The following is a 26889-nucleotide window of genomic DNA, read 5'->3' as shown; positions in this document are numbered from 1 at the left end:
CGCCCGCCGGACAGAAGGACACGTGCCGGAGGGAGGAGCCCCTCTAGGGGGGCTGTAGGGAGAACCGGGGCGCTGGTGCTCAGGGGAGAAGAGGGACAAGGTGTTTTTAAAGATCGCAACCGCGATGCCCTCTCCAGAGGACACCGGGAAGGTGCTCTCTCTGGGGAGGGCGCCCCTGGAGGATGCCTGAGGCCTCGGGGCGGCGGGGCCCCACGGGCAGAACCTGCCACCGCCGCACGCTCCCCGGCCGGGCGCCCGCCCGCAGGACCGGCCCCAGCGCCGCCGGCAGCGGGTGTGCGCCGGGGACCCGCCGCCGATTGGCCGCGCCGCAGCGGAAGTGATGTTACTGTCACTGGTTCCTCGCGCTCCCGGGAAGCCGCGACTTTCCGCAGGGGGGCGGCGGCGGCGGCGGCCGGGCCGGTGAGTGGGGAGCTCGGCGGGGGCGGGGCCCTGGGGTCCGGGCTCCTGGAACCCGGGGAGCCGAGGGGCTGCACAGAGCGCGCCCTCAGGCCCGGCGCGGGGGCGCCCAGGACTCGGCGCACCGGGGGCTTGAGCTCCGGGATAGAGTGCTTCCCTCTGAGGAGGGGGCACCTTGCCCCGGGCAGTCGAGGTCGGGGAGAGGGAATCAGCGAGCCCGACCCCTGTGCGCAGCCTGGTTTTAGGAACAGGATGTAGAAACGGCGACGGGACAGTGTTTGGGCGCAGAGCCCTGGACCCTGGGCTGCCCGCATCATTCCTCTTCTCCCTCAGCGCCTACGAGCTGTGAAGGTGCTCCTAGCAGTTGTATGAGGTTGTGATCTGTCAGAGGGTATTTGAGGTTCCTTTCCAGAAACTGGAGTCTGGAGTGGAGGGTGGGGGTCAATTACTGCCCTGCCCGAGGGAAAGGAGGAAGTGGTGGTCAGGTTTCTCCGCGCTTCCGGAAATCTGCGGGATCTGCTGAGACTGAAGGGCCCTGGGAGGGTCACTCTCTCGCTGTCTAACGAGATTTTATTTCACACAGCAAGGTACGCAGATTGGGAAAGACGTCTGAGTATCTTGGGAAATCTAGGCTGCTGGAGGGCAGGAAGGACTTTGAGAGGGAACATGCCTGGGAACCTAAGGAAAAAAGAGCAGATGTGGGATGCAGACTTTTGGAGGGAAATGTTAGGTCACTTAAGACCCCTGTTCTCTTTCCAAAGAGACTTCGGTGAAATTCCCATGTTTCTGTAATGTCTTGAGTCACATCAGGGGTACGTGTGTGGGTTCCAAGCCCGGCCTCAAGGTGACGCCAGTAGAGGGCAGGTGTTTCTGAAGGGGTCCAGCCACCGCTAAGTACACACGTTCTGCCACCCGTTCACCTGTCCGGGTCCCCACGAGTTCTAAGTTGGCCCTTCTGTCAAACTGAGTGTCTATACCCGGAGCGTGCGCTCTCCCTTCCTAGCCCACCTACTGAGCGAGGGCCCACGGGCAGCGAAGACCTTTAGTGCCCCTTTCCATTCATTTCGTCCCTCACTGCTACCCACTTGCCCATAACGCCTGTTCACTTTGGTTTGTGTTCTCGGCTTTTCCCTGTTTCCCCTGCCTCCCACCTGCTCTGACTTCTCCGGGCATCCTTCAGAGATACAGAAATCAGGACATTAGCTACCACCCGGACTTCTAGGGAGCAGGACTGCCTGCGTTTTCAAGAGTGGTTTTGGTAATAGTCCAAGCCCTCTTTGGGGCCTCTAGGAAGAAAGAAAAGAGGGTGGCGTGATGGGTAGGGCAAGAAGTAGGGTTTCGGGGTTGTGAGCTGATTGTGCCTTACCGTACCAGTCCTGTTCCAGTCTACACCCCAGTTGAGATCTCTGGAAATGATCCTGACCATTGGCCAGTTTCTCCGGTCACAGGTCCTGGAGATCATGGTGAGCCTCTGCTTGCTCCACTGGGTTTGGAAGAACTCCGTTTCTTCTTTGCTTGGGGCCCACAGGCCTGCAATCTGCGCACAGAGCGAACACAACTCGCAGTGAAAGTGATGCCTTTTCTCCATTTGCGCAAAATGAGCGTGAGGTGGTTAAGCAGACCAGGAGCTCAGCCTCACATGGAGTCCAGGTGGGCCTGGGGCCCCACGGCGGGAGTTAGCCCTGAGGACAGCTGGACTGAGAAGTCAGCTGGGGAAAGATTTGTGTCCCTTCTAAATAAGGGAGGAGGGTCTCTTCTAAAAAGAGTCGTGACTCTGCTAGTAGTTTGGGGGAGTGATAGGGTTTGTGAGCCCTTCTCATGGCCACCGTGGGAAGGAGCAGCCTGCTGCCTGTTACAACTGACATGCTGCTCCAGGAGCTGCTCAGGTGGGACTTGGCCCCTCATGCCCTGGAGGTACCACCTGGGGTTAGTACTGGTCCGCCCACTGGGGGCTTATCCCTATCGTTCAGGGGTACATGTGAATAAAAAAAGAGGATCAAACATTTAGGTCAAACGTTTAAAGTGGATTAGGGGTTTCTGGGTAGGTGTAGTACTTGGTGGTTCAGTCTCCCTCTCAGACCCCTGCGGTTATCAGCTCTTTTATCTCTGATGTCCTTTCTCTTTATCTGCAGCCTGCTGCTCTGATGCCGAAGGGGAGGCAGAAAGTGCCACACTTGGAAGCCCCCTGGGGCCTGTCCACCTGCCTCTGGCTGGAGTTAGCCTGGCTCTTCTTACTGCTTCCCTGGGTCATGGGCCTGGCAGGGACAGATGGGCCTGGGGCTGAGGGTCCAGGGGGACTAAGCTGGGCTGTGCATCTGGACAAGCTGGAAGGTGAGCAGGAAGAAGAGACGCTGGAGCAACAGGCAGATGCCTTGGCCCAGGCAGCGGGGCTGGTGAATGCTGGACGCATTGGGGAGCTCCAGGGGTTCTACCTCTTGGTCCAGCCAGCTGGACACCGGCAGGATGAGCAGGCGGAGGCCATCCGGCAGCAGACGGAGGCCGTGCTGGCCAGGCACGAAGCTGTGCGCTGGTACTCAGAGCAGAGACTGCTAAAGCGGGCCAAGCGCAGCGTCCACTTCAATGACCCCAAGTACCCACAACAATGGCACCTGGTGAGTCCAGGCCTGCAGTTTTCAGCTTCAGATGGGTAGCTTCTGGGTATCCAATCCTTCCCTGGGCTTTTGACTGTATTACTCTTCAGTCACCCTCATCCTCTGTTTGGGGACACTTATCTGTTGTCTTTGGGCGTGTCCCTTCCTCCGGCTCCACCCTCCCGGGCTCACTTCTAGAAGCCAATGGACTCTGGTGGTTAGGGCGTGGCTGCTGAGGCCAGGCTGCGTGGGCTTAAAGTCCAGCTCTGCCACTTCTTAGCAGGCGCCCCTGGGCAACCCGCTGAGCCTCTCTGTGCCTCAGCGTCCTCCTCTGTGAAATGGAGAGTGTCATGGTGCCTTCCTTCCAGAGTTACGGTTAGGATGAGGGCACCAATATGTGTGTGCCTGACACATGGTAGACACTTTGCGTCAACTGCTAACATCCTATTATGTAATGTTTATTTTACAGCGTAATAATTGTATCTTCCAGCCAGTAGCTCTAGCCACCATGCCACCTGGGCTGCTTGTGAGTGATACCAGGCTGTCCCGGGGACTAGGCTGTGGCAGAGCTCTCGCTTGTCCCTTCTTGGCTCTGTCCCCACTTAGACCTAACAGTCCGCAGCCTATATCAGGCTCTTTGATGGTGGCCAGGAGTGAAAAGGGGCTGCTAGCTGTAACTTGTCCCCGGGGGCCATGCTGTGTGTCACTGGATCCCCAAGGCTCTGAGAACAGTTCCCAACCCTCCCTCTCCTACAGAATAACCAGCGGAGCCCCGGCAGGGACATCAACGTGACAGGTGTGTGGGAGCGCAACGTCACTGGGCAAGGGGTGACTGTGGTGGTTGTGGATGATGGCGTGGAGCACACTGTCCAGGACATTGCACCCAACTACGTGAGTGGCCCTGGAGCGACGTCTCCCACCTCCATGGCTTACCTCCTTCCTGCTATCATCTCAGGCTGGTCCCCTTTCTTAAGGTCACAGGGCCAAACAAAAGGGCTTGGGGGTGGGTGGTGCTCTTCCTCTTTGCGCCAGCGGGCATTCCAGACTGGCGGTGGAGTCACAGGGAGGCGGGAGCTGATCCCAGGTGATACTTCCAGGTTCCGGGGGCTGCTCCCCGCCCTGGGGCCGAAGCAGTGGCCTCTGTAGCAGCTTGGCTCTCCGCAGAGTTCTGAGCACCTTCCTCCCTGTGGCGGCTGGCCTTTAGGTGGCCCTAAATTCTTATCCCAGGTTCCCTCGCTATGGAGCAGTCGTCCTCTGAGCACGTTTCTCTAGTAGACAAGAGCGAAGTGTGCTGAGGTCCGGCGCTTGTTGGTTTTGCCCCAGTGTGTTTTGTCCTCGTGTCTCACAGCCTGTTCGGTGTGTGGAGACAGGGCCCTGCTGCGCTGGTCTGGAGGCCCGCCCTCCCGGTTCCCCTCCCCCTGAGCTCCAGGAGCTGGCCCCTTATAAGCAGTGGGTGACCACATGTTACCCTCCCCCAATTTTTCAGAGCCCTGAGGGCAGCTATGACCTCAACTCCAACGACCCGGACCCTATGCCCCACCCGGATGCGGAGAATGGCAACTACCATGGCACGCGGTGCGCGGGAGAGATCGCCGCGGTGCCCAACAACAGTTTCTGTGCCGTGGGAGTGGCGTACGGGAGCCGCGTGGCAGGTACTTTCCGAGCTAGCCTCGCTCGGCTCCTGTCATCACAGCCTTCACCCCCTGCCCTCCCTCGGAATTCTGAAATGTTTTTAATCCCACATGCAGCACACGCAGCAGAGAGCAAAGGGTAAATTTGTGATAGCTCATCTGTAGGGCATATCAGTTTGTTGATTTTTTTCAGTGCAGTGGTGTTTGAAACATGTTTTTAGCAGCAAACTCTACTATATAAAACAGGTAAACATGGAAGCGCTCTGGGTGGGGGGTGGAGGCCTCAAGTCCAGCCTGCTGGGTCTCCTCTTCCCTTATTCTGACCGTGGTTGTGCTCCCTCAGTGACCCAGCTCGCTGTAACGGTGACTCCTTTCTCTTACCTATGTCTGCATTTCCATAATTCACTGAGCACCTTCTCACCTGCCCTTCCTTGGCCCATATGCCCGCGGAGGCTCCCTCCCAGCACTCAGGCTCCCGGCCCTTCTGATGATCACTGTCTGCTCTCCATTCTTTCCAGAGAGCTGAGCAGCCCCAGCCCCCATGCGGGGTTGTTCTAAGGCTCCTTCGCCTCCCAGTCTCTGTCCATCAAGGCAGAAGGTTCATGAAGGCAAGGAATGGGGAAGCCCTCCCCTGGTCCCCCATAAGTGGAACCTGCAGACTGAGTGGCCGGCTGCATTCCTCTTACCCTCCGGCAGAGGTCAGCAGCCCTCTCTGTAAACAAGGCTTCACTGAGCCGGACACCCTCAGGGCCTGGGTCCCTCCTGACAGCTTTGTCCCTGCGTGCTCACCAGGATGGGACCCACCCCATCTTACAGAGTGAAATTAGGCGTCTGTGGGAGTAGTCAGGGTAATAAGTACCATTTATCGAACACCTTCTGTGGGTGAAGCACTGCACCAGTGTTTTATGTGGTTAAGCATGCAGATACAAAGCTCCCTGCATTCTAGCCTATGCCTCTTCCCATGATCCTTAAAGTCTAAGATTTAACATTACGTTAAAAACATTTCTGGACAGGCACACACATAAAAATTCAGGAGATACGGCAGCACTTTGAGGGAAAAGCCGGTCTCCACATGTAGCCCCCCACCCCCCAGGTCCCCCATCCAGGGGACCAGCGTCACTGAGGAGCTGGCCTTCACTGCCTAGGTATCCGTGTCCTGGATGGCCCCCTTACGGACAGCATGGAGGCCGTGGCCTTCAACAAGCACTATCAGATCAATGACATCTACAGCTGCAGGTGAGGCAGGGCCGGGAGGGTGAGAGGGCGAGGGGCCGGGGCACCTGGGACAAATCCTGACAAAAGGACAGCAAAATGGGCTGATGGGCAGGGCCCAGCAGCGTCTTCTCACGGGCCTCGGCCTGTGGTCCCTCCCCTTCCTGTGTCCAGATCCCCAGCCACTGGGTTCTCAGGCTTAAGCCCCAGGTCACCCCAGTAATCGGGATGCCGCACGAGTGCTCCAGCCAGCCCCGTTTACTTATTTAATAAACTTACAGGCCTCGGGGGGAAAGTGGGCTGTCTCCAGCCACAGCTGAGCTGAGTGCCCAGCACCAGCCCTACACACGTAAATGCACCTGCAGCTCCAGGTCATGGTTATGGCAGGGCCGGGGGCATGGCAGTGGGTGGGGTGAGGGCAGGAGCATGGAGGAACTGAGGTACTGAGGACACCCGTTACCCCCGGGGCAGTACCTCCCTAAAATCCATGACGTCATCCACTGTGCATTTCCTCCTAGAGAGCCCCTCAGACCCGAGCACCTGCCCAGACTGAACACTCCCTTCGTGGTGCCCTGCTATCCAGCCTAGTGTTGGATCCCCAGCTCAGGAGAGGGGTGGCCCCTGTCCCTTTCTTCTTTATGTATTGTCTCCTGCTCCCTGGGGCCTGAGAAAGGATTTTTAGGGGCAGGATAGAGCAATGCTAAACCGGGCTGGTTTCCAAGGTAAAGCACCGTAGCACACACTTCAGTTTCCCCTTGGGAATGAGGGCTGAGCCCTTAAACCCTGTCCCAGGAGGCCTGGCGGGCAGCCTCAGCCCGGCCCTGGCTCCCCCCTCTGGGTGTTTCTCAACAGCTGGGGACCCGATGACGATGGGAGGACGGTGGATGGCCCCCACCAGCTTGGAAAGGTAACTGAGCTGCAGGCAGACTTTGGGGGTCCAGGACACCCTCTTCATTCAGCTCCTACAACTACTGCAGGTTGCTCCCTCCCGCAGCCCCGTTTGCAGTGCCCACCTCCTCTGGGAAGGATGCTCCTAACCTGGAGGAGGGAGTGTGGGGGACACTGGTTCTTAGAGAGAGGAAACAGTGCTTTTGGTTGTTACCCTCGGGTTGTGCGCTCTGCCCCCATGTCTGGCCCGTCCTATCAGATAAGCAGCATACACGCATCCAACAGCCGCTCAGCTGACAGCTGCATCCCCGCCTGTGTCCTCCCTCAGCCTCTCTCTCTCCTGTGCCCAGTGCCTTTGGGCTCTTTGCCTTCTCTTTGTGGAAGGCAGGGAGAGGGCGGCTGGTAGGAAGGTGGAAGTCTTGCCCCCGGCTGACCCCCGACGCGTCTGCTCCTCAGGCCGCCTTGCAGCATGGAGTGCTGGCAGGCCGCCAGGGCTTCGGGAGCATCTTCGTGGTGGCCAGTGGCAACGGGGGCCAGCACAGCGACAACTGCAACTATGACGGCTATGCCAACTCCATCTACACGGTCACCATCGGTACCACCTGCGGCTCCGGGAGCATGTGCGCGTGTGTGTGTGTCGCCTAGTGGGAGGGGCTGTGAGTCTGGCGTGTATGTGTGTGTGTGTGCCACCCACTGGGACTCACAGTAGATAGTACATGTTGAGGAAAATGAACGTGTGGGTGGATGAACAGGTTCAGGGGGGGAATGCCCCCAGGTTTACCCAGACCTGCGGCATTAGGTTGCATGAGGGCACAGAACGCCCTCTGCCATTTGAGGCTGCCTGTTCAGGCAGGGTTGTGGACACTGAGAGTCTTGGGCCACGGGGTTCATTTTTTAAAGTCGGGACAGCCTCCCGGATGATAACTCGGAGATAACTGATATTATCAGGCCCTCATCTCAGCTTGCATTTCCACTGCTCTGTCCCCAGGTGCTGTGGACGAGGAGGGCCGGATGCCTTTCTATGCGGAGGAGTGTGCCTCCATGCTGGCGGTCACCTTCAGCGGCGGGGACAAGATGCTGCGGAGCATCGTGAGTGCCTCCCGAGCGTCCCCTCCTCGCCCCTGTGCCCGCTCAGGGTCCTCTTCCCTGGCGGGTCCGTGTCTCAAGGGCCATGCCGCTGGGCGGCTGGAGCTGAGGACTCTAACTCAGTCTGCATGCATGGTTTTTCAGTTTCAAATTTTAAAGTGGAAAGTATATTTCACGACAGGAACTACCAAGTGTCACACTGATTACAGGACTTTTCATTGTCTTCCTTTGGTAGAATCCGGGCTTTCACTAATTTCTGTGGGCTTAAAACAAACCTCACCCCGCTGCTCTTCAGCCTCCCATACACACCGTGAGTCCTGGGCCTGCGCTCCCCCGAGTAAGGCTGGCACCGTCCTTACAGGGTGGGCGGGGAGAGGAGCCGGGAATGTCTCCTTCAGCCCGAGAGGCGGCTCTTTCCTGGGGGCTGCAGCTTCCCCTTGGGGGAAACGAGATTGGAGCAAGGGAGAGGGGCTTCTCTGGCTGTGAGACCTTGTCAAGAATTCAGGGTCTAGTGCCTGCTCCCAGCTGGCTGAGCTCCATCCCAGCAGGTACAAGCCAGCTCTCTGGGCTGTGACCCTAGGCCTCCCTACCTGTCGCAGGGCAGCTGCCCCCAACAGGGTGATCCAGGCACAGCGGGCTCCTGGGAAGAGCTGAGCTGGTGCCAGGTGGTGTCAGATGTCCAGTGGCCCAGGTTGGGAGGTCTCTTCTGGGACCACTGGCAACTAGGCTGCTTTGTCTTCTTGGGGTCAAATTCATATTCCAAAACTGAAATTGTGTTTTGCTAGTGGACTCCTGGTCAACCCCGTGTTCCAAGTCTCTGTGCCTCTTGACCCCAGCCCCCTCACTCACCCCGGGGAGGGGAGGAAAGGGAGTCAACTACAGTAAAAGGGCCAGAGGCTTTGCTCAGCAGGCTGGGTCCAGATGCAGAGGGCACCCACCCCAGGCCAGGCCAGCTTGGGGGGAAGAGCAGGAATGTGCTGTGCTCTTCCTGCCCTGGCAGAACCCTCAGGAACCAGGAACTGCTCATCCTGGCCTCAGCTGGAGGCCAAGAAGGCTCCCAGCTCCTTGGCATAAACTCTTGTTCTACGGTACCTGGCTTTTCGCCTCCGAACTCACCTCCCTTCCCACCCTAGCCTCCACCTTCCACATGAACTGTCCGGAAATGAAGAGAGAGATTGTTCAGTCACATTTCCATCTTTGGGATGGCCTTGCCTCAGACACCTCCCGTAGACAGTTTTTGTCCAATGGCCAGCTCGGTGGAGCTGACTCCCTGAGGGCAGGGCATCTATTGCCCACCCTCTGGCTGCGTGGGGCACTTGGCTGGACCTTCCCACGGCTGCCTGGGCCTCTGCCACTACAGGCAAGTTCATGAGCCCTACAGCTGCCCAGCGGACTGCCACCAAGAGGCTGTTCCCTTAACAGGAAAAAAAAACCCTGCTTCCTGGCAGAGAGCGGGCTTCCCACTCTCATTGAGACCACAACCTGGATAGGTTTTCGAGTGAAACCTGCATGGTATCTGAGTGAAAATTACGTCTCTTGGCAGCTGCCGGAACAACTGGGAGGGAAGCAGTGAGTATAACAGAGACAAGGCAGCTGTTGGCACACTGGTTTCTGATCCCCAAAGAGAAGGTTGGAAGAAAAACTTCTCTGGTCTTCATATGGGTGCCATGTGCTGGACCCAAGCGCCACTTAGCAGAGCAGACCTAGGCAGGGCCCACCTCTGCTCACCTCTGGCTCCAGGGTTGATGGGAGCTTGGAAAGGGCTTGATGCCAGGCAGACGCCGTCTCTCCCCAGGCGACCTCCTCCTCCCCTGCCCCTGCCCTCACCTCCCACCTCAGAACCACAGGTGAAGACAGGGCTGAGGCGGGGAGGCAGCGGGTCCTGTGGCCTGCCACGGCCAGGCCGGCAGGGGCTGTAGACGCCCACCCAGGCTGGCCCCCAGGGGACAGGGGGCCGTTCGTTCCCCCTCCCTGGGAACGCGCTTCCTTTGCTCGCACTCGTGTCACTCCAGCCCCTGCCGGCTGGGCTTCCCTTGAACGGTGCCGTCAGTGTTGCCCCAGCTCTAGTCGGGGCCCCGGAGCTGCCCTGGCTGCTTCCCGTCTAGCATGGCTGCAGGGTAGCAGGTGGCGAGAGGGGCCGGGGTGGTGAATCAGGGAGTTATCAGAGGAGCAGGAATCAGGAAACAGCTTGGCACCTAAGGCGTCCCCCATGTCCCCATCTCCTTGCCCCCTTGGCCAGACCCTCACAGGTAACTGTCCAACTGTCCTTCTCTCGATTCTCCAGAGTCTCTTGTGAGGCCTGCATTGTCCCAGCCTGCTCACGGGCCTCACTCTGGCCACAGCTCCAGCCCTCGCCACGGAGGGGCCCCCGGGCGCTCTCAGAGGACCAACCCTTCCCCCTCTCCGCAGCACCTGTAAACCCAGCCCCTAACCCAGCCCCCTGCCCTCCTCTGCTTGCCAGGTGACCACTGACTGGGACCTTCAGAAGGGCACGGGCTGCACGGAGGGCCACACGGGGACCTCGGCTGCAGCCCCACTTGCAGCGGGCATGATAGCCCTGATGCTGCAGGTGCGGCCCTGCCTCACCTGGCGAGACGTGCAGCACATCATTGTCTTCACAGCCACGCAGGTGAGAGCCTAGCAGGCGGACCTGCGGCCTGGCCCAGACCACCCCAGAGTTCTGGGCCCAGGACTGTGCAGGGGTCAGGAGGCTCCCGATTCCAGGTGTCCCAGTGTTAGGTGCCGAATCCCTTCAGAGTTGCATGTGCATAGAATGGGTGCAGGGGCCCGACCCAGACCACAGATCTAAACTCATCTGCATCCATTCTGCAGATGCTGTTTTACCTGCAAGGGAGAGCTCTGTCTGGGCTCCCTCGTTCTGGAGCTGGGACTCCCAGCTCCCTCTGTAGAAGCAGGCTGCTATAGTGACGGCATGGGGCTTGACCTTGCGTCCCAGCTTCCCTTGGGGAATCCATTCCTAGTGGTGTTCGTGGGAGAGCCTGGCCTGGATCTGCCAGCAGGGAGAGTGGGGGGGCCAGAGTGAGCTTGCTGAGGCTCCTGGGAATCTAGGAGGCTAACCAGGGCCTCTGTTGTCAGTATGAGGACCACCATGCGGACTGGGCCACCAATGAGGCAGGCTTCAGCCACAGCCACCAGCACGGATTCGGCCTACTCAGTGCCTGGAGACTCGTTAATGCAGCCAAGGTGAACAGGTGTGGGCAGCGCAGGGGGCCCAGTGTGGAGTGACCAAGGGAGGGGGCTGCATGCCTGAAACATTGCCTGGCATGTCGTGGGTGCTTAATAAATGCTCATTCATTCCGTTTCCCCTCATCCCAGTTGATAGCCATCTTACGAGTGACGAAGCAGGTGCAACACTGGTGGCAATTTCCAGACTGTCGGGGTCTGAGGTGGGACCTGAGTGTAGCTCGGGTCTTCAGGGTGCTCTGGTTCTCATCCGCCACCCTGGACCAGCCACTTCCTCCGGGTCCTTGGTCTCGTGCCAGACCTGAGTGTAGCTCGGGACTTCAGGGTGCTCTGGTTCTCATCCGCCACCCTGGACCAGCCGCTTCCTCTGGGTCCTTGGTCTGGTGCCATAGGGAGCACGCCTGTGCGCCAGCAGGAGTGTCAGGAGGGGAGGAGGGTGACCAGGAGAGGAAGGAAAGAGAGCTGAGCCCTGAAGGCGAAGTTGATGAGAGAGAGAAAGTGTGTGTTTTGGGGTGGGGGTGACATCAGTCTTGTTAGCTCGCTCACCGTCCCCCCCTCCCTTGAATAGATCTGGACGTCTGTTCCTTACTTGGCTTCCTATGCCAGCCCCGTGTTGAAAGAGAACAAGGCTATCCCACTGTCTCCCTGCTCCCTGGAGGTCCTGTGGAATGGTAAGTCCTCAGCAGGAGGGCGTTAATCCTGGGCTGAAGTTTGGGGCAGGGTGACAGGAAGCTGAACTCACCCTCCCTGCAGGGTTCCACCCCCTTCCTGGAGCCCCAGCCAGGCCTGGGGAGTTTTCTTTGGCCATTTTAGGGCATGTTAGTGCTTCTGAGTTGGCCGGTCCCTTGGCTGCTGAAACAAGACCTTTCTCCTGAGTTACCAGCAGAAGGAGCTGCTGAGCAGTGGGTCAGACAGGCAGGAGGGAGGGGTGGGAAGGGACGGCAGGGGGAGACCAGACAGGAGCTGAAAGATGCCCCTTTCAGCATTCGGCTCCTATGCTAAGAACTTGCCAGACAATTCCCCTCATCCCGTGGCCTTCGGGTGGAGTGGGGAGCCGGCAGTCGCTTCCTTTGCTTCTCAGGCTGTCTAATAGGGAGTCAGGTGGGGTCTGCCAGGAGGGGTAGGATCACGGATGTCCCCCTGGACGGTCGCTGCCCACCCTCTGCCCCCACCTCCACCACCCCAGGGCCACTAGAATTATCTGAAGGTCTGGGAGAGACGTGGCCTTGTGTCGAGCGCAGAGGTTGAGCGCCTTGCCAGAGAAGAGGGAGGTCGGATCGAGGTGCTTGGGCTACAGGGTTATTATCTGTCTGCAGACTTCCCAGGCTCCCTCGGGAGACTTCTCCTGGCCTCCAGCTCCTTGGGGTTTTTTTTTTTTTCCCTTGAGGAATTTTGACAAGCAGAGTTATTTGCTATTTCTTGTGAACATTGAAGCATGTCACGTCTTGTGTCTGAACCAGAGCTCCAGCCTCACCGTCCCCATCCTCCTAGGAAGGGGCCCAACCAGAGCAAGGACAGGAGGAGGGGCCAAAGAAGGGTGCTGGGGTGGGGGTCCCCGCCGCTTCCCTGGGGGTGGTCCCAGAGACAGGGGAGCTCGGGGGTGTGGGGCCGTCTCCTGGGGGGAGCTCTCGAGAGAAGTCCTGTTCGCGCTCCCTGGCCACGGCCACCACTTGCCCAGTTCCCCGCTGTGTGGAAGTAACTCCCGGGGCCCAGTCGCGGCACTGTCCGTAAAAGGAATGCTATCTGGGAAGGGGCAGGAGGCGGGAGCCAAGGAGGAAAGCGCAGGGACGTTCCCAGGAATGCGGTTCAGCAAGAACCCGCGCTCTGCGCTCCCCGTCTTGGAGACAGTGAGCCTTTAGCTTCCACCTCCCTGCTTCCTGTCATCTAAGCGACAGTAACCCACAGCTGCACCTGCCGAATGAGGGGTTGACTTAGAAGAGGGCAAGAGGCCTTTCTGGCTTTGGTATCCTCTGCTTCCCACTAACCGGGGGGCGTTGCCCCAGCCTGACAAGCTGCCCTAGGAGCAGAGGCATCGGGCAACCACGGTTTGTCACAGGAGGCTGGGGAGAGGACAGTCGCCCTGGGGGAGGAGAGCGGGAGGCGGGTGAGGGGAGAGAGGTGGCGGGAGCCAAGGGGGGCGACGGCTCAGGGAGTTGGGCAGGTGGAGCCCTTCGTGGACTGGAGGGCAGTGAAGGGCAGTGAGCTCGGCTGAAACGGAGGCAGCCAACGTGTCTGTCCCTCTTCTGTGACTGTCGACACAGAAGGGAAGGTACAAGCCGTGGGTGTGCTCGGAGGTTGAAGTCCAGTTAGAATAGATAGAGCGGCTCAGCCCTAGACAGTCAGGAATCCTTTCTTTGCCAGTGGCCAAACTATCGTCTCTCCTACCAAGACCTGAGTTGGGGTCTGAGGGATGGAAAGTGACCTTCTGCAAGGTGGGGGGGAGAGGGCTGAATGTTGCTGAGATCGAAGAGGAGGTAAAATGCCTCTGCGACTCCAGAGCAGTGGTGTGCCTAGTAGAACTTTCTAGGATAATGGAAGTGTTCTCTATCTGTGCTGTTCAATTCAGTGCCACTGGCCATATAAGGCTATTGATCATGTAAAACGAGGCCAGTGTGACTGAGGAACTAAATTTTAGTTTTATAATTAGATTTGGAAAACCACCTCTGGCTAGTAGCTACCTCATCGGGCAGTGTGGCTCTGGTGCCGACAGGTTTTTGTTTCTCCTCATTGGCAGGAGAATATGTGGAAAAAGAGATCAGGGCCCCTCGGTTCTTTATTATTTCTTGCCCTCCTTACCAATAGTTACTTCTATAATTTTTCTTTTGTTGGAGTACATATAATAAAACGCACCAATGCCCTTTGACACACACAGACACTCATGCCACCATCACCAGATCACGATATCCAACATTCTGTTCTAATTCTTTCCTCCTCCACCTGTGTCACCCACACTCCCGCCTCCCTCCTCTCCCCGCAGCTCCTTCAGATCTGACTCCGGGCCTCAAAACTCTGCCAGAGGGTGGGAGAGTGAGAGTGGGGTTTCAGGGAGTGTCTCACACACAGGGGAGTCTGTTTACGGGAGGCTCCCGGCCACCCCGTGCACCTTTTTATCCTTCCTGTGCCCTGCGCCTGCTGGCGAACCCTCTGCCAGGGAGGCGAAACCTGCTCCTTCATCTCCGACCCAGTCTCTGCCTCTCCTCTGGGTCTTCCTTCCCCTTCAAACATCCCAGGTCCACCTACCGTCCTTCAACCTCTCCAAGTGAACTAAGTAAAGCCGTTGCTCGCTTCTGTCACCCCTTAGCCCTGAAATGCCCCTGCTCGCAGCGCCCTTTCCTGCTCAGATGGGGCTTAGTTGGGGTTCCTCTTCTCAGCCTTCCTGGTGCCCTGACCCTGTGGAGAGGCCTTTGCAGCAGCCTCCCTCCCTCATCCGGCTTCTGCCACCCCTGCAGCTCCAGAGCTGTCTCCTGGCTTCTCTGCCCTAGGAGCTTGGTTCCCTAGTTTGCAAGTAGTCCCGAACCATGAGCACCTTCTGAGACAGAGTCCGTGCTATTCCACCCTCCTTCACATTTTCTTCCTCAACAGTGTGGCTGATTTTGTAACTTCATCTGTCACCTCTCCACTAAATGAGTCCTCGGTCACAATCTCTTACTATGTTCCCTGACCAGTGAGAGGGTCGGAGATTTTCATAGCTTCCACGGGAGTGTGGGCAAAGAAAGCCCTGGAATCTTCGGGCCAGAGGGTGAGTTAGAAAGACCCCAACTACCAAAGACCAAATAATAATAAGCTGATGATCGTCAGCTAAGGCTTGAGTGCTTTTTATGTACTAAGCCCTGTTCTAAATATTAACTCAATGTATTAAGTCCTGTAAGTCTAGTAAAATAATTCTAATGTCCTCTGGTGCATGACCACCCAGCTCCCCATACACAGCAATATGAAAATGTGCGCGGCGTGCCACCATCTGCACGTGCTGACGGACAGGCACCCACAGGGCTCTTCTTGGATTCCGTGCTGTTCCATAGTGTTCTGTGACATGCGGTTCACTCTGTACGCCCTTCTCTGCCGTGTTCCTGCTCTCCTCCGAGTATTCCGTGTCTATTGTCCTTCGTCTTTCTATTCCTAAATCACTGTGTGCTATTGGATATTCCGCCAACATACTACATTGAACTTGTACCAAATTTTGGATTTCGTCGCCACCTCTCACAAGCTAGTTTACCTGCCAGGCTTTCCCTTCTGCCGCTACCAGTGCCTCAGCTCCCAAGCTTGAAACGCTGTGGTTTGCAGTCTCTCTGCAGCCCCTGCCCCTCCCCATTTCCTTCCCTATCCTTTCCCTGCAATTCAGCCTTTCAAGTATTTCTCTGAAATGGCTCTTGACATTGTCACTCATTCATTCCCGCAAATATGTGAGACCTACCTCATCCCACGCACTGTATTGCAGTCCAGGGATTCAGAGAGAAGACACAATTCCTGCCCTCGAAGCGCTCAGTCTGGTAGGGAAAGAGAAAGACAGTCAGTCTGCAAGTCAAGTGTCGTGTTGTAGAGGTGACACAGGTGTCAGAGGAGGGATGTCTCCTGCACCAGAGAAGACAGGAGGGTTTCTCAAAGCGAGCAGGGCCTGGCCTGAGCTTCACCGTGTGCCCCAGCCAGGAGAAGAGGGACGTCCAGGCCGCAGGGCGTGTGCAGAGGCTGCAGTGTCTTCAGGGAGCTGCCAGGCATGTGGTGTGGCTGGAGCACGAGGTGTGGGGGGCAGAGGGGGCCCTGAAACTACAGGCAGCAGGGCCCAGTGGAACCAGGTGTGCCGGTGGGGAAGGACGTAGGACTTTATCAAAACTGTGGGGAACCTTTGAGGTAGATTGTGACATCACCAATGGATGTTACCAGTAAGGGAGAAGGAGAGCTGCCAGTCATTCCCAAGGCCTCATCTCGTAGAGGTGCCTCCGAAACCTTTACTGATGGAATGATAGGGTGCTGGGGATTCCATCCAAAGGATCTGGGAGGCAGAAGAATAGGGGGAATTGTTGATGGCCACAGATTGATAATTATGAAGTTAGTGTTGAGAACATGTTTCTCTCTACTTGTATACGTTTAAAATATTCTATAATAAAAATCTGTATATGTAAATATAAATATATTTATGTGTATATCTTTATATAAATAAATATGTATTTTTTCACTATAGAAAGAGATTTCTAAGTTCTTAGGTTGGGCAGCTGATCAGGTAGTGGTGCCATCAGATGAGACCAGGAAGCCAGGAAGAAGGACAGCTGAGCCAGGCTACCGCGTGGACTGGGGAAGGGAATTCCGGCTCTGTTGAGTTTGAAGCTTCCGGGCAGCACCTAAAGGTTCCATCTAGAAAGCAGCTGAATAAGTACGTTTGAAGGACTAGACTGGAGGTAATAATTTGGGAGTCAATAGTGTAAAAACGGAAGGAAAAGGTCTGGGAGAAAGAGAGACCCCCGGGGGACGATAGACGGAGGGTGAGGGAGTAAAGGAGAGCCACCATTACAGGTGGACCCCGGACAGGAGCCTCCGAGGAAATGAAGAGGCGGCCTGAGAGGTAGGAGACGAATCAGGAGGATGGTATCGGGGCCGCAGGCGTCTGAGGGAGAGAGGCAGGTAGCCGAGGGCTGAAGGGCGGCCCTGGGCCGGTGGTGACCCAGAGACACAGCCTTGCAGTGTGTCCGTAGGGGCAAAAGCGAGATCGTGGTTGGCTGAATCCTTAACGGGGACAGAGATGATTTGTGGCTGAAGAGGGCAAATTGAACACGTGCTTTTTATCTCTGCTTTTTCCCCAAACTTCCCCAGAATAAGAATAAAGGAACAAAAATGGTATAAGCACAAGGACAAAGAGTGAGAAAGGCAATGGCAAATGAGGTCTTTCATCACAGTTTTGGAAGATGGAAAAGGAAGGCAGAAGTGAGCAGGGCAAGGAAATCCTGTACAAATACCTGCAGGGGTGATGCTGCGAAGCAAGCCCGTTCATGCCACAGTCCCAGAGCGCAGGACTCGCAGGACAGAGATGGGGTATGAGGCTAAAACCCAGGATGAGCCGACACGTAGACCCCCGTGGACCTTCTCCCGCCCTTAGCAGCCAGGTGCTGGCCCCTCCTTACCTGGGCAGGAACTGGGGAGGTGGTGCGCCAGAGCCTACGACCCCAGGTGCAGCAGAAAGTGAGAGGCAGGGAGCACGCTGAGAGGAGACCCACCCCGCCGGCCGGCCGCTCAGGAGACTGGAAGGGTCCTCCCCAGAGAAGTGGGATGCCCTGGACGTCCTGGTCTGCAGGCCGGTTCACCTGAGGGAAGCCCACCAGCTGAGAGGCTCCAGCAACGGTTAGGACTTCAGGCTGACTTTGGAGGATAACAGGGCTCACTCATTTGAAAAAAATCCTCCAAATAACAGCACTAAACTGTTTTCTACCTTTATCTTGCATCTACCTACCACTTCAGCATTTTATTAAAAATAATAATAATAATAATAATAATAATAATAAGGGAGAAATGTGGGATTCACATATAAATCAAGTATAAAAATCAAACGAATAATCATATGTGACGATTGTTTATAGTTCATGATGCGTGATCAAAACCGAAAGTTTCTGTGATGGCTGCCCTTGCACTGTTCACCATGTAAGAAGTTATTCACTATGTAAGAACTTGTTCACCATGTAAGAACTTGTTCGTTGTGCTTCAGAAGATTGGAGACTGTTGAGAATTAGGCTTGGGGTTGATTAATGATTGTGCATTGAGTCCCCTATACAGAATTTTATTGTTGTTAACAACCATTTGATCAATAAATATGAGAGATGCCCTCTCAAAAAAAAAAATGTAAATGATGCTAAGAAGATACAGGATTTTGAGATACCAACAGGAGAGAATTTAATTTTATAAAGAATAATTAAGAACATCAAAAAAAAATCCTCCAAATATTTTCTAGTTTTGAGGAAGATTATTTTTGCTCAAAAACCGCAGCCTAATAATCACATGGGAGAGGGAAATACGATTTTCAGACATGCAAGTGTTTCTCATGCTCCCTTTGTCTGAACTGCTTTGAAAGACCCCCTAGCCTGCTACAGTGAAGGGCAAAGTAAGAGAAGAAAAGGGAGGTGGGGGGGAGGGAAGGGAGGGAGGGAGAGGAAGGGAGGAGAGAGATGGGGGGAGGGAGGGAGAGACAGAGAGAGAGAGAGAGAGAGAGGCCCCACCCCAACAGCAGCGCAGCAGATAGGAGCGAGCCCCAAGGGTCCACAGACAGACTCCAGGGGGAAATGGCATCGAGGGGGCCTCTGACTTGTTTGTTGGTTGGAAACAATAGTATTCAGAGAGGTTATGTGGTTCGTCTGTGCCATTTGGAAAGAATTAGCTTCAGGGACATGAGTTGAAGTAAACCTCAAAACTGGGCAGTTATTAACTCCAGAGGGGAAAACAGCAATTTGTTTAGAAAATGAATATGGTCATTGTACACTACTTGGCTAAAGTACATATAAAATTTATAAGGTCATTGTAAAGTAAAACAAATAGTGATCTAACCAAGAATTGTGATATACTGATTTTGAGAAGGTGGAGAGGGCAAGGTAGGGAGGTGTGAATGTGGCACTGAATCCTCATTCGCTCTCATCCAAAATCAATAAATAATGTCTCAAATTGATAAACCACAAAACCGCCACACATGCTTATTATATAGAAACGTGAAAGTAGATCCCAGAAGAAAACAACTGAAAGCGATAATAGGCGTTCCCTTCTGGGGAGGGGATTGCAGAGGTTCTGAGGAATGGTACAGAAATGCTCTTCTACATAAGCACTCTAGACCAACTTTTCACATCGACCCTGTGTGCTATATATACCACTGTGGTAGGGAAAGAAGTTAAGGGTGAATGGGGGGGTGAGAAACAGAGATGGTGAATGTAGACATCTTCCAAGAAGTTGAACAGTGAAGGAAGAGAGATCACGTCCACCACTTAGGTGGCCTGAATATTCCCTGGGTACCGACCTCGCACTTTCCATATGCTGACCCGCGGCAGACCCCGTCTTCCTGAGCTTCGCTTGGTGGTGCATCCACATCCTGCGTCGCTTACAAACCGGCTGGTGGCAGCCCCACACTGAGCAAGTGTCTGCACCCTTTTTCCAAAAGCATTTGCTCACTTCTTGTCTCTGTGTCACATTTTGGTATTTCTTAGGATATTTGAGACTCTGTCATCATCATATTCGCTGTGGTGGTCTGTGATCGGTGGTCTTTGATGCCACATTGTAATTGTTTTGGGGCTCCACAAAACGTGCCCATGTAAGCTGGCAAACTTAATAAAGGTTTTGTGTGTTCTGACTGGCCTGCCGACCAGCCCCTTCCCTGTCTCTGCCCCTCTCCTTGGGCTGCTCTACTCCCTGAGACACAGAAGTACTGGCTTTGGCCAGTTAGTAACCCTGCGGTGCCCTCCAAGCGTTCGAGTGAGAGGATGAGCCGCGCGTCGCTCCTTTTACATCAGAAGCTCAAAACGGTCAAGCTCAGTGAGGGCGGCACAGAAAAAGCCCAGACAGGCCAAAGTCTAGGCCTCTTGTGCCAGTCAGCCCGGTTGTGGATGCCAACGAAAAGTTCCTGAAGGAAATCAAAAGTGCTTCTCCAGTGAGCACAGTAGTGATGAGAAAATGAAACAGCCTCAGTGCTGATAGGAAGTTCGGTCTGGAGAGATCAAACCAGCCAGAACATTTCCTGAAGCCAAAGCCTGATCCAGAGCAGAGCCCTAATCTCTTCAGTTCTGTGATGGCTGAGAGACGTGAGGAGGCTGCAGAGGAAAGCTTGGGCGCTGCCGGACAAGGCACCTGGTCCCCCAGGAGTTCTGATGGGGATGGGGTCTCAGCGACGAGATCACTATTGCTTTCACGCTGCTGACAACGTCCGTTCCACAGCTCATGGACCAAGGAGTAAGACTGATTTTCAAGTCTTTAAAAAATACATTATTTAATGAGTGCATTTAAGAAACACATTTCCTAAGGCTTTAGCTGCCACAGGTAGGGATTCCTCTGATGGATCCTGGCAAAGTCAACTGAAAACCTTCTGGAAAGGATTCAGTATTGCAGACGCCATTAAGAGCATTCGTGATCATGCGGAAAGGTCAAAATAGCAACATTAACAGATGTAGAAGTTGATTCCAACCCTCACAGATGACTCTGAGGTTCAAGATTTCTCTGGAGGAATAACTGCAGGTGTGGTGGAAACAGCACGAGAACTAGAATTAGAAGTGGGGCTTAAAGATGTGACTAAATTGCTGCATCTCGTGATGAAACTTGAATTGGTTTCTTATGGATGAGCAAAGAAAGTGGTTTCTTGAGATGGAATCTCCTCGTGGTGAGGATGCTGTGAAGTTTGTTGAAATGACAACAGAGGATTTAGAATATTTCAGAAAGTGTTCATAAAGCGGTGGCAGGTTTTGAGAGACTTGATTGACTCCAATTTTGAAAGAAGTTCTGCTGTGGGTAAAATACCAAACAGCATCCAAGCCTACAGAAAAATCATTTGTGAAAGGAAAAGTCAATATATGCAGCAAATTCATCAATGTCTTATTTTTTAAAATTTCCACAGCTGCCCCAGCCTTCAGCGACCACCAGCCTGATCAGCCGGCAGCCATCACCGTGGAAGCAAAACCTTCCAACAGCAAAAAGATTATGACCTGCTGAAAGCAGGTTGACGGTTAGCATTTTTAGCAACAAATTATTTCTTAATTAAGGTACAGACACTGTTTTTTTTAGATGTAATACTATTGTACACTGAATAGACTATAATATAGTGTAAACATAACTTTTATATGTTTACATGTACACTGGGAAACCAAAAATTCGTTTGACTCCCTTTACTGCAGTGGTGGGGGACTGAACCCACATCTCTGAGGTCTGCCTGTATTGTAATCCTCCTGTCAACCTGATGACTGTTACTATCCCCATTTGGCAGATAAGGAAACACAAATCCAATTCTCATAGCTAGAAAATGGCAAAGCTGGGATTTGAACCCAGGCTGAAGGGCGCCAGAGACCATGGTAGGCAGAAGGCAGTGAGAGTTGAGAAAGGGTTTGTTTTTGTTTTTCGTTTTTAGTGGGGAAGACGGTAAGCAAGAAGATCCAGCCAAGAAGGTGGCTGTCTGGGGGCGTTCTGGTTTGGACTTTTGCCAGGTAGTTACTGTGAAAGGAAAAGAAAGCAAAGGAATCTGAGAGTGTAAAGCAGGGAGTATGGGGACCGATGAGCTATGGGGTCTCAGGCAGCAGACCCAGGAGCTGGATGGACTGCAGGGAAATGAAGGGTCCAGAAGGAGTGCCGGGGTAGACGGGCAGCAGGTTGTTTTCAGAGAAGATGGGACGCTGGCTTTGAAGAGCTGCCAGGTGGAGTGGCAGAAAAGCCACACACAGCCCGTGCATACACAGAGAGGGGTCTGGGTGGGTATTACCAACGTGTTATCAAGAATTGTGGGCGCTCTCTGGTTTCATTTTTGCTCCTAATTTACATTTACTTCCCTAATTTGTGTTCGATTAATTTGCACTGCTTATGTGATGAAACTCACAGTGAAAGTTACCAAACCATTCAGAAGTGAAGCCGTCCCAGCCAGTGACGAGGCCCAGGGTCTGGTCACGGAAGTGGGTGCTGACTTGGGGTGGGAAAGGTCTTCAGAGCTGAGGAAGTAAAGAAATGTGAACCTGCGCAATGAGGTGGTGCTCATGACCACGCGTGCCGCGGGGGGAAACGGCGGTGGCATTCTGCTGTGACTGCAGGGAGAGGGCGTCTGAGTGGACGCCCCTGGGCTCAGCGTCCGGGAAGGCAGAAGGCGGTGGCACAGAAAGGCTTGAGCCTCTCCTTTCCTCTGTCCTCTCGGTTACCCACGCTGCCACCTAGACTAAGGCAGGAGCATTTTCACTGGCCTCGCCAGCCTGTTCCTTCTGCCCGTTCAGGCTGCCCCCGCCTGTTAACGGTGACCTTCTTTCACTTTATAAAGCGCTCCGTCCTTGCTCGGCGCCTTCTCATAGCTCTGCTTGCTTGTTTGAAGGACGTTGATTGAAGCCTTGGCCAGCCGAGGCCCCCTGCCCGGCTCTCGGCGCCTGTCTGCACCTGGGCATCTGAAGCGGTGGTACTGCTTGCTGCCTGCCTGTTGGAAGGAATTAATGCAGAAAAGGTGCTAGAGAAAGAATTATTTCTCATTGCAACCTAAGGTCGTAATAGTCCCCAATTGATCCTCTGCTTCAGTAGTTTGTTCCTTCTTAAACTTCTCACTTTGAAATAATTATAGATTCATCGGGGGTCGCAGAGAAATGCTCAGGGAAGTTCCGCACACCCTTCTCCCAGTGTTTATGTCTTAATTACGTACAACATCAAAACCAGGAAACGACAATGGTACGATCCATAGAGCTGATCGGACTTCACCAGTTAGACCTGCGCTCACACCGGGGAGCTGGGGGGCCCCTGTGTGATTTTTCCACACGTGGAGCCTCGCACAACCACCACCCACAACCAAGAGCCAGAACTGTGCCGTCACCACAAGCCTCCTTCACGTCATCCCGCTGCAGCCCCAGCCTTCCTCTGCCCCATCCCGTGCGCCGGGCGACCCCTAATCTGTCTCCACCGATGTACTTAATATGATTCATGTGTATTATGCAAATGAAATCACATGCTGTGTATCCTTTTGAGATTGGCTTTTTTTTCATTCAGCATAATTTCCTTGAAGTTTATTCACTCCGGTAGTTTTTTAAAATTTTGTATTGCCTTCAATAGGAAACTTGTTCATGTCCACCTCTGCTCTCAGACATGCCATTTCCCCCCCCGGATTGCCCTCTACCCACCCGCTCTATCATCTGTATTCATTTCCTTCTTCAGAGTGTGTCTTGCTGCCATGTGCCTAAACCCGTCTGACCATCTCTGTTCTAGTATCCGTTATGTATGCCTCACACCATAACATTTCCCACTTGCAGGTAGAGGCAGAGACCATGTCCAACCTATCTTTATATTCTCAGCATCTAGTACAGTGCCTGAAATGAAGGAGACACCCGTTGATTGTTTTTTGCATGAATGAATCACGTTGCTCTCTGGTGCTTATGTTGTGTCTTGGGTATATGGTACCTTCCCATCTGGACTCCAGACTGGATTGTAAACTCCTTGAGTGCAGTAACTGCTTCCATTTACTAGTGTACACGAGGTCCCTCTTAGGGTTGCCCTAGATGCTTCTATGTGGCTTCATGGAGCAAGTGCCTCTGAGTTATGTTGGGTGAAGTGAGGGCGCGGTGTCTATGGGGCTGGTTTCCCAGCTGCCCAGCCTGACTTCCCACAGTCAGCAGGATGGACCTGGAGATGTCGGGGCTGAAGACCCTGGAGCATGTGGCAGTGACCGTCTCCATCACTCATCCACGACGTGGCAGCTTGGAACTGAAACTCTTTTGCCCCAGTGGCATGATGTCCCTTATCGGCGCCCCCCGCAGCATGGACTCGTACGTACACCTACCCACACCTGAGCTCCCTTTGCAGCACCGGCCTTTTCAAGGAAAAGGTATGGGAGACATGGACACTGGCACTGCCCTGCACTGCCATGGCCCTAGCCGGCCTTGGCAGCTGGAAGCCACTTACTCGTGCTTCGTGCAAGCCCTTCAGCGTGCTGAGCACTATGCTCTACGTCTGTGCCCCTCTAACCCTATAAGAGCCATGCAGGTAGACTGTGTAACCTCCTTGTATAGATGAAGAAATGAGGCACAGCTAGTAAGAGCCTGGGAGAGTGACAGAAAACAGGCACTGAGCGGCCTCCCCGGCCCACGCTCTCCCCACGCTGGCCTTTCCCACTAGGACCCATTGACAACAGTCCCTCCGCCCGTGAGATCCCGGGAAGGGGTCAGTGCTGAGGACCCCACGTGGCACTCTCCTGATGGCTGGAGCTCAGACAACAGCTGTACACTTTCATGGCTACTACAGAAAAAAAAAAAAAAAAAAGAATGTTCCTGGGCAAAGTGGTCAGTTCCTGCACCCTCCTTCCAAGTTTTCTACTCTGTGCTTTCCTCCAGGGACCCCAGCGGCTTCGATGATTGGACCTTCTCCACTGTGCGATGCTGGGGGGAGAGAGCGCAAGGGACGTACAGACTCGCCATCAGGGACGTAGGTAAGCCTGCCCGCCCTCCCGTCGGGGCCTGCCTCTCGTGACCGTCCTCTGGTCCCTCTGGACCTCAGTCCCCGTAGGAATGATCCCAGGTGGAATACACAGCGTTACCCTTAGAACAGCAGCGTAGAAGGCAAGAAGTATGTCCCATCTAAAAAGTAGGCATTGAATCTGAAATTGTTCTTTCCTATGGCCTCTTCTATTCCCTGGAGAAGTGACTGGTCCATTTTTCCTCAGTATAGCAACATCAGTTCCTTACTGAAACCACATTTCAAGTCCTTTCACATATGACCACCCTTCAGCCAGCCCTGGTAGGCATTTAAGGGCAGGACCAACTTTCACGGCCTTTTTCTGGAAAGTCTTAGGCCCTGCAGAGGTTGGAAGTGACTTGCATAAGGTCACACAGTGTTTCAGTAAGAAGACTGAGCCCAGCCCTCCCTCGTTAGGTAGTCACTGGACCAGTGGCTTTTAAACCTGTCTTTAATTTATAACTTTTTTTTTTCCAAGCAAAATCCCAAAATATGGAAGAGATAAAGGCAAAACTTCTCTGCTTCAGAGTACCCTCTTCCACCTCCCCCCTTGTCAGCCACTAAGGACACCGCGGCAGAACCTGGGGTTGCTGGGACTGCAGGAGGCCGGGTGGCCGAGTCCCCCGGGGTGGCGGGCAGGCAGGGCCTCGGCTGTGGGCATGGCCTGCAGAGGGCATGGCTCAGGACTGCCCCTCTTGCCGCTCTAGGAGACGAGCCCTTCCAGGCCGGTATCCTCCGGCAATGGCAGCTGACCCTGTATGGCTCTGTGTGGACTCCGGTAGACATCAGGGACAGACAAAGGTAGGGACAGACACACGTGTCAGAGGGGAGACGACGCATGGGGGCTGGGGGGAGGGACACCTAGGGAGCCCCACCTCCCAGGGCACCCACGGCACCTGCCCCCTTTTTGATGTGGGGCTCCCTCCTCAGCTGTAAGGTGGGAGGATGGGTGAGGGCAGGTGGGGAGAAACCCAGTGAGCGGGGCATCCTCACCCCCTCCACAGGCTTCTAGAGAGCGCCATGAGTGGCAAGTACCTGGATGAGGGCTTCACCTTGCCCTGCCCTCCGGGGCTGAAAATTCCGGAGGAAGATGGCTACACCATCACCCCTAACACCCTCAAGGTACTGGGGCGGTGACCCAAGCTACAGGCAGGCAGGAAGGTCCTGGGGGACTCAGTTCTTGGTGGGAAACTCCAGGTGACTTGGGGAGTGAGGGGTGGGGAAGACCCGGGTCCCCACTCTCCTGACTGACTCTTAGAGGGCATGCCTGGAGGTGATGGGCAGTGCTTCTGAGCCCATTGCTCTGGCCTGAGAAAAACTGCAGGCTTGGAGAAATGGGCCCTAACATGGGCTGGAATTTTCCCCAGACCCTGGTGCTTGTTGGCTGTTTTACCGTCTTCTGGACCATTTACTACATGCTGGAAGTATACTTGGGCCAGAGGAATGTGGCCTCTCACCCGGTTTGTAGGAGTGGACCCTGCCACTGGCCCCAGCGAAGCCAAAAAGCCGGGGTGGAGGAGACAGAACTGGAGTCAGTGCCGCTTTGTAACAGCAAGGATCCGGCCGGAGCGGATGCAGAGGGTGAGGGCGCACCCCGCCGCGCCGGCCTCCCTGTCCCCGCAGTGCGGGAGCCGGGGGCGTGGGGCCTGTCCCAGAGCAGGAGTGCCCCTGACGGCCCTCACCAGCCCCTGCGCCCAGACCTGCTGCGCGGGAGGGAGGAGCGGATCTGCTGACCCGGGGCCTGACAGGTCGGCGTGGACAGCCTCTTCCTTTCCTAGTCCGGGGAGGGTTGGAGAGCCGCCCCAGAGTCCCGGGACACTCGGTCCGGAGCCCAGGGGCCTTCAGCGCCCGCTGGCTGCGCTCAGGGAGGGCAGGCGCCTTCTCACGGGGGAGTCCAGAGGCGGCGGGCGGGGCCAGAGAACGATGGGCAGCAGCCCCAGGCCTCCAGCTGAACGGGAGCTTCTGGTGACAAGGTCTTGGACCGGGCGCTGGCCCCTCACCACTGGACAAGTCTCCGTCCTCATTTCTCCTGGACAGGCCAGTGGTGTGGGTCACGGACCCTCACCCATGCCTGGCTGAGGGCGCCGGCCACGGCCAGAAGAGCATCTCAGCGGAAACATCACTGGGGTCACTTGGGAAGAGGGCTTGGGGTGAAGGCTGGGAGAACCCCCAGATAGGCCCGTTCTCTTAATGACTCAGGACCCAGGAAAAGCAGACTTTTCCTCTCTTTCTCCCACTTTCCTAAGGCTCGGGCCTCGGACATACTGGTATGGCGATGGGCCGTCCGCCCGGCACGCCTGCCCTGAGGGCAGCTGCCCCCATCATCCCTGAGCAGGAGCCGACCCTGAACACCCCCCTGGCGCCCTAACAGCCACCCCCAGCCCCCTCCCGAAGGATCGGTGCGATGCTCCTGGCAAAGCCGGGACGGGCCTCACTAAGGGAGGGAGTGTGCCGGGGGTCTGTGGCAGGGGTCAGCGGCCACCACGCCAGGCCTGCGGCCACCCGGCTTCCTCCGCAAAGTGCTCAGGGAAACGGCCTTACCCACCGAGGCCAGCCGTCTGCCTGACAGGCTGGAACTCCTCCCCGTTCTTGGCCTCCTCCCCTCTTCTGAGTGAGTTTGGTTGATTTGAACTTTTTTTAACGCTTAAGATTTGTCTTTCTCTTTTCACAGCAACATTTTGTTGAATTCTTTTCCGCACAGCTTTTCCTAAATAAAAACCTTCCACACA

At 55.2% G+C, this 26889-nt stretch overlaps 1 protein-coding gene across 8 annotated transcripts; it reads left to right on the top strand.

Moving 5' to 3' along the window:
• Positions 1 to 110: 110 nt before the first annotated feature.
• PCSK7 (proprotein convertase subtilisin/kexin type 7) lies at positions 111 to 26889 on the top strand. 8 transcript variants are annotated; one of them, XM_036919851.2, is made up of 17 exons: positions 111 to 420; positions 1946 to 2067; positions 2550 to 3029; positions 3765 to 3899; positions 4495 to 4660; positions 5785 to 5875; positions 6704 to 6758; positions 7196 to 7334; positions 7728 to 7828; positions 10287 to 10454; positions 10922 to 11029; positions 11598 to 11700; positions 23319 to 23475; positions 24040 to 24134; positions 24868 to 24961; positions 25165 to 25282; positions 25528 to 26889. In XM_036919851.2, exons 3-17 carry the CDS (start codon positions 2562 to 2564, stop codon positions 25891 to 25893), a joined length of 2364 nt encoding a protein of 787 aa, XP_036775746.2. In that variant the 5' UTR covers positions 111 to 420; positions 1946 to 2067; positions 2550 to 2561; the 3' UTR covers positions 25894 to 26889. The 8 variants fall into 8 exon arrangements, with proteins under 8 accessions (XP_036775746.2, XP_036775745.2, XP_036775747.2 ...); XM_036919850.2 differs by having other exon boundaries at positions 1866 to 2067; XM_036919852.2 differs by lacking the exon at positions 111 to 420 and adding an exon at positions 427 to 1004.

This window comes from Manis pentadactyla, chromosome 13 (genome assembly GCF_030020395.1).
Source record: "Manis pentadactyla isolate mManPen7 chromosome 13, mManPen7.hap1, whole genome shotgun sequence".
In the NCBI taxonomy this organism is placed as follows: domain Eukaryota; kingdom Metazoa; phylum Chordata; class Mammalia; order Pholidota; family Manidae; genus Manis; species Manis pentadactyla.
The sequence above is the reverse complement of the archived record's forward strand: the minus strand, read 5'-3'. Positions and strand labels throughout refer to the sequence as shown.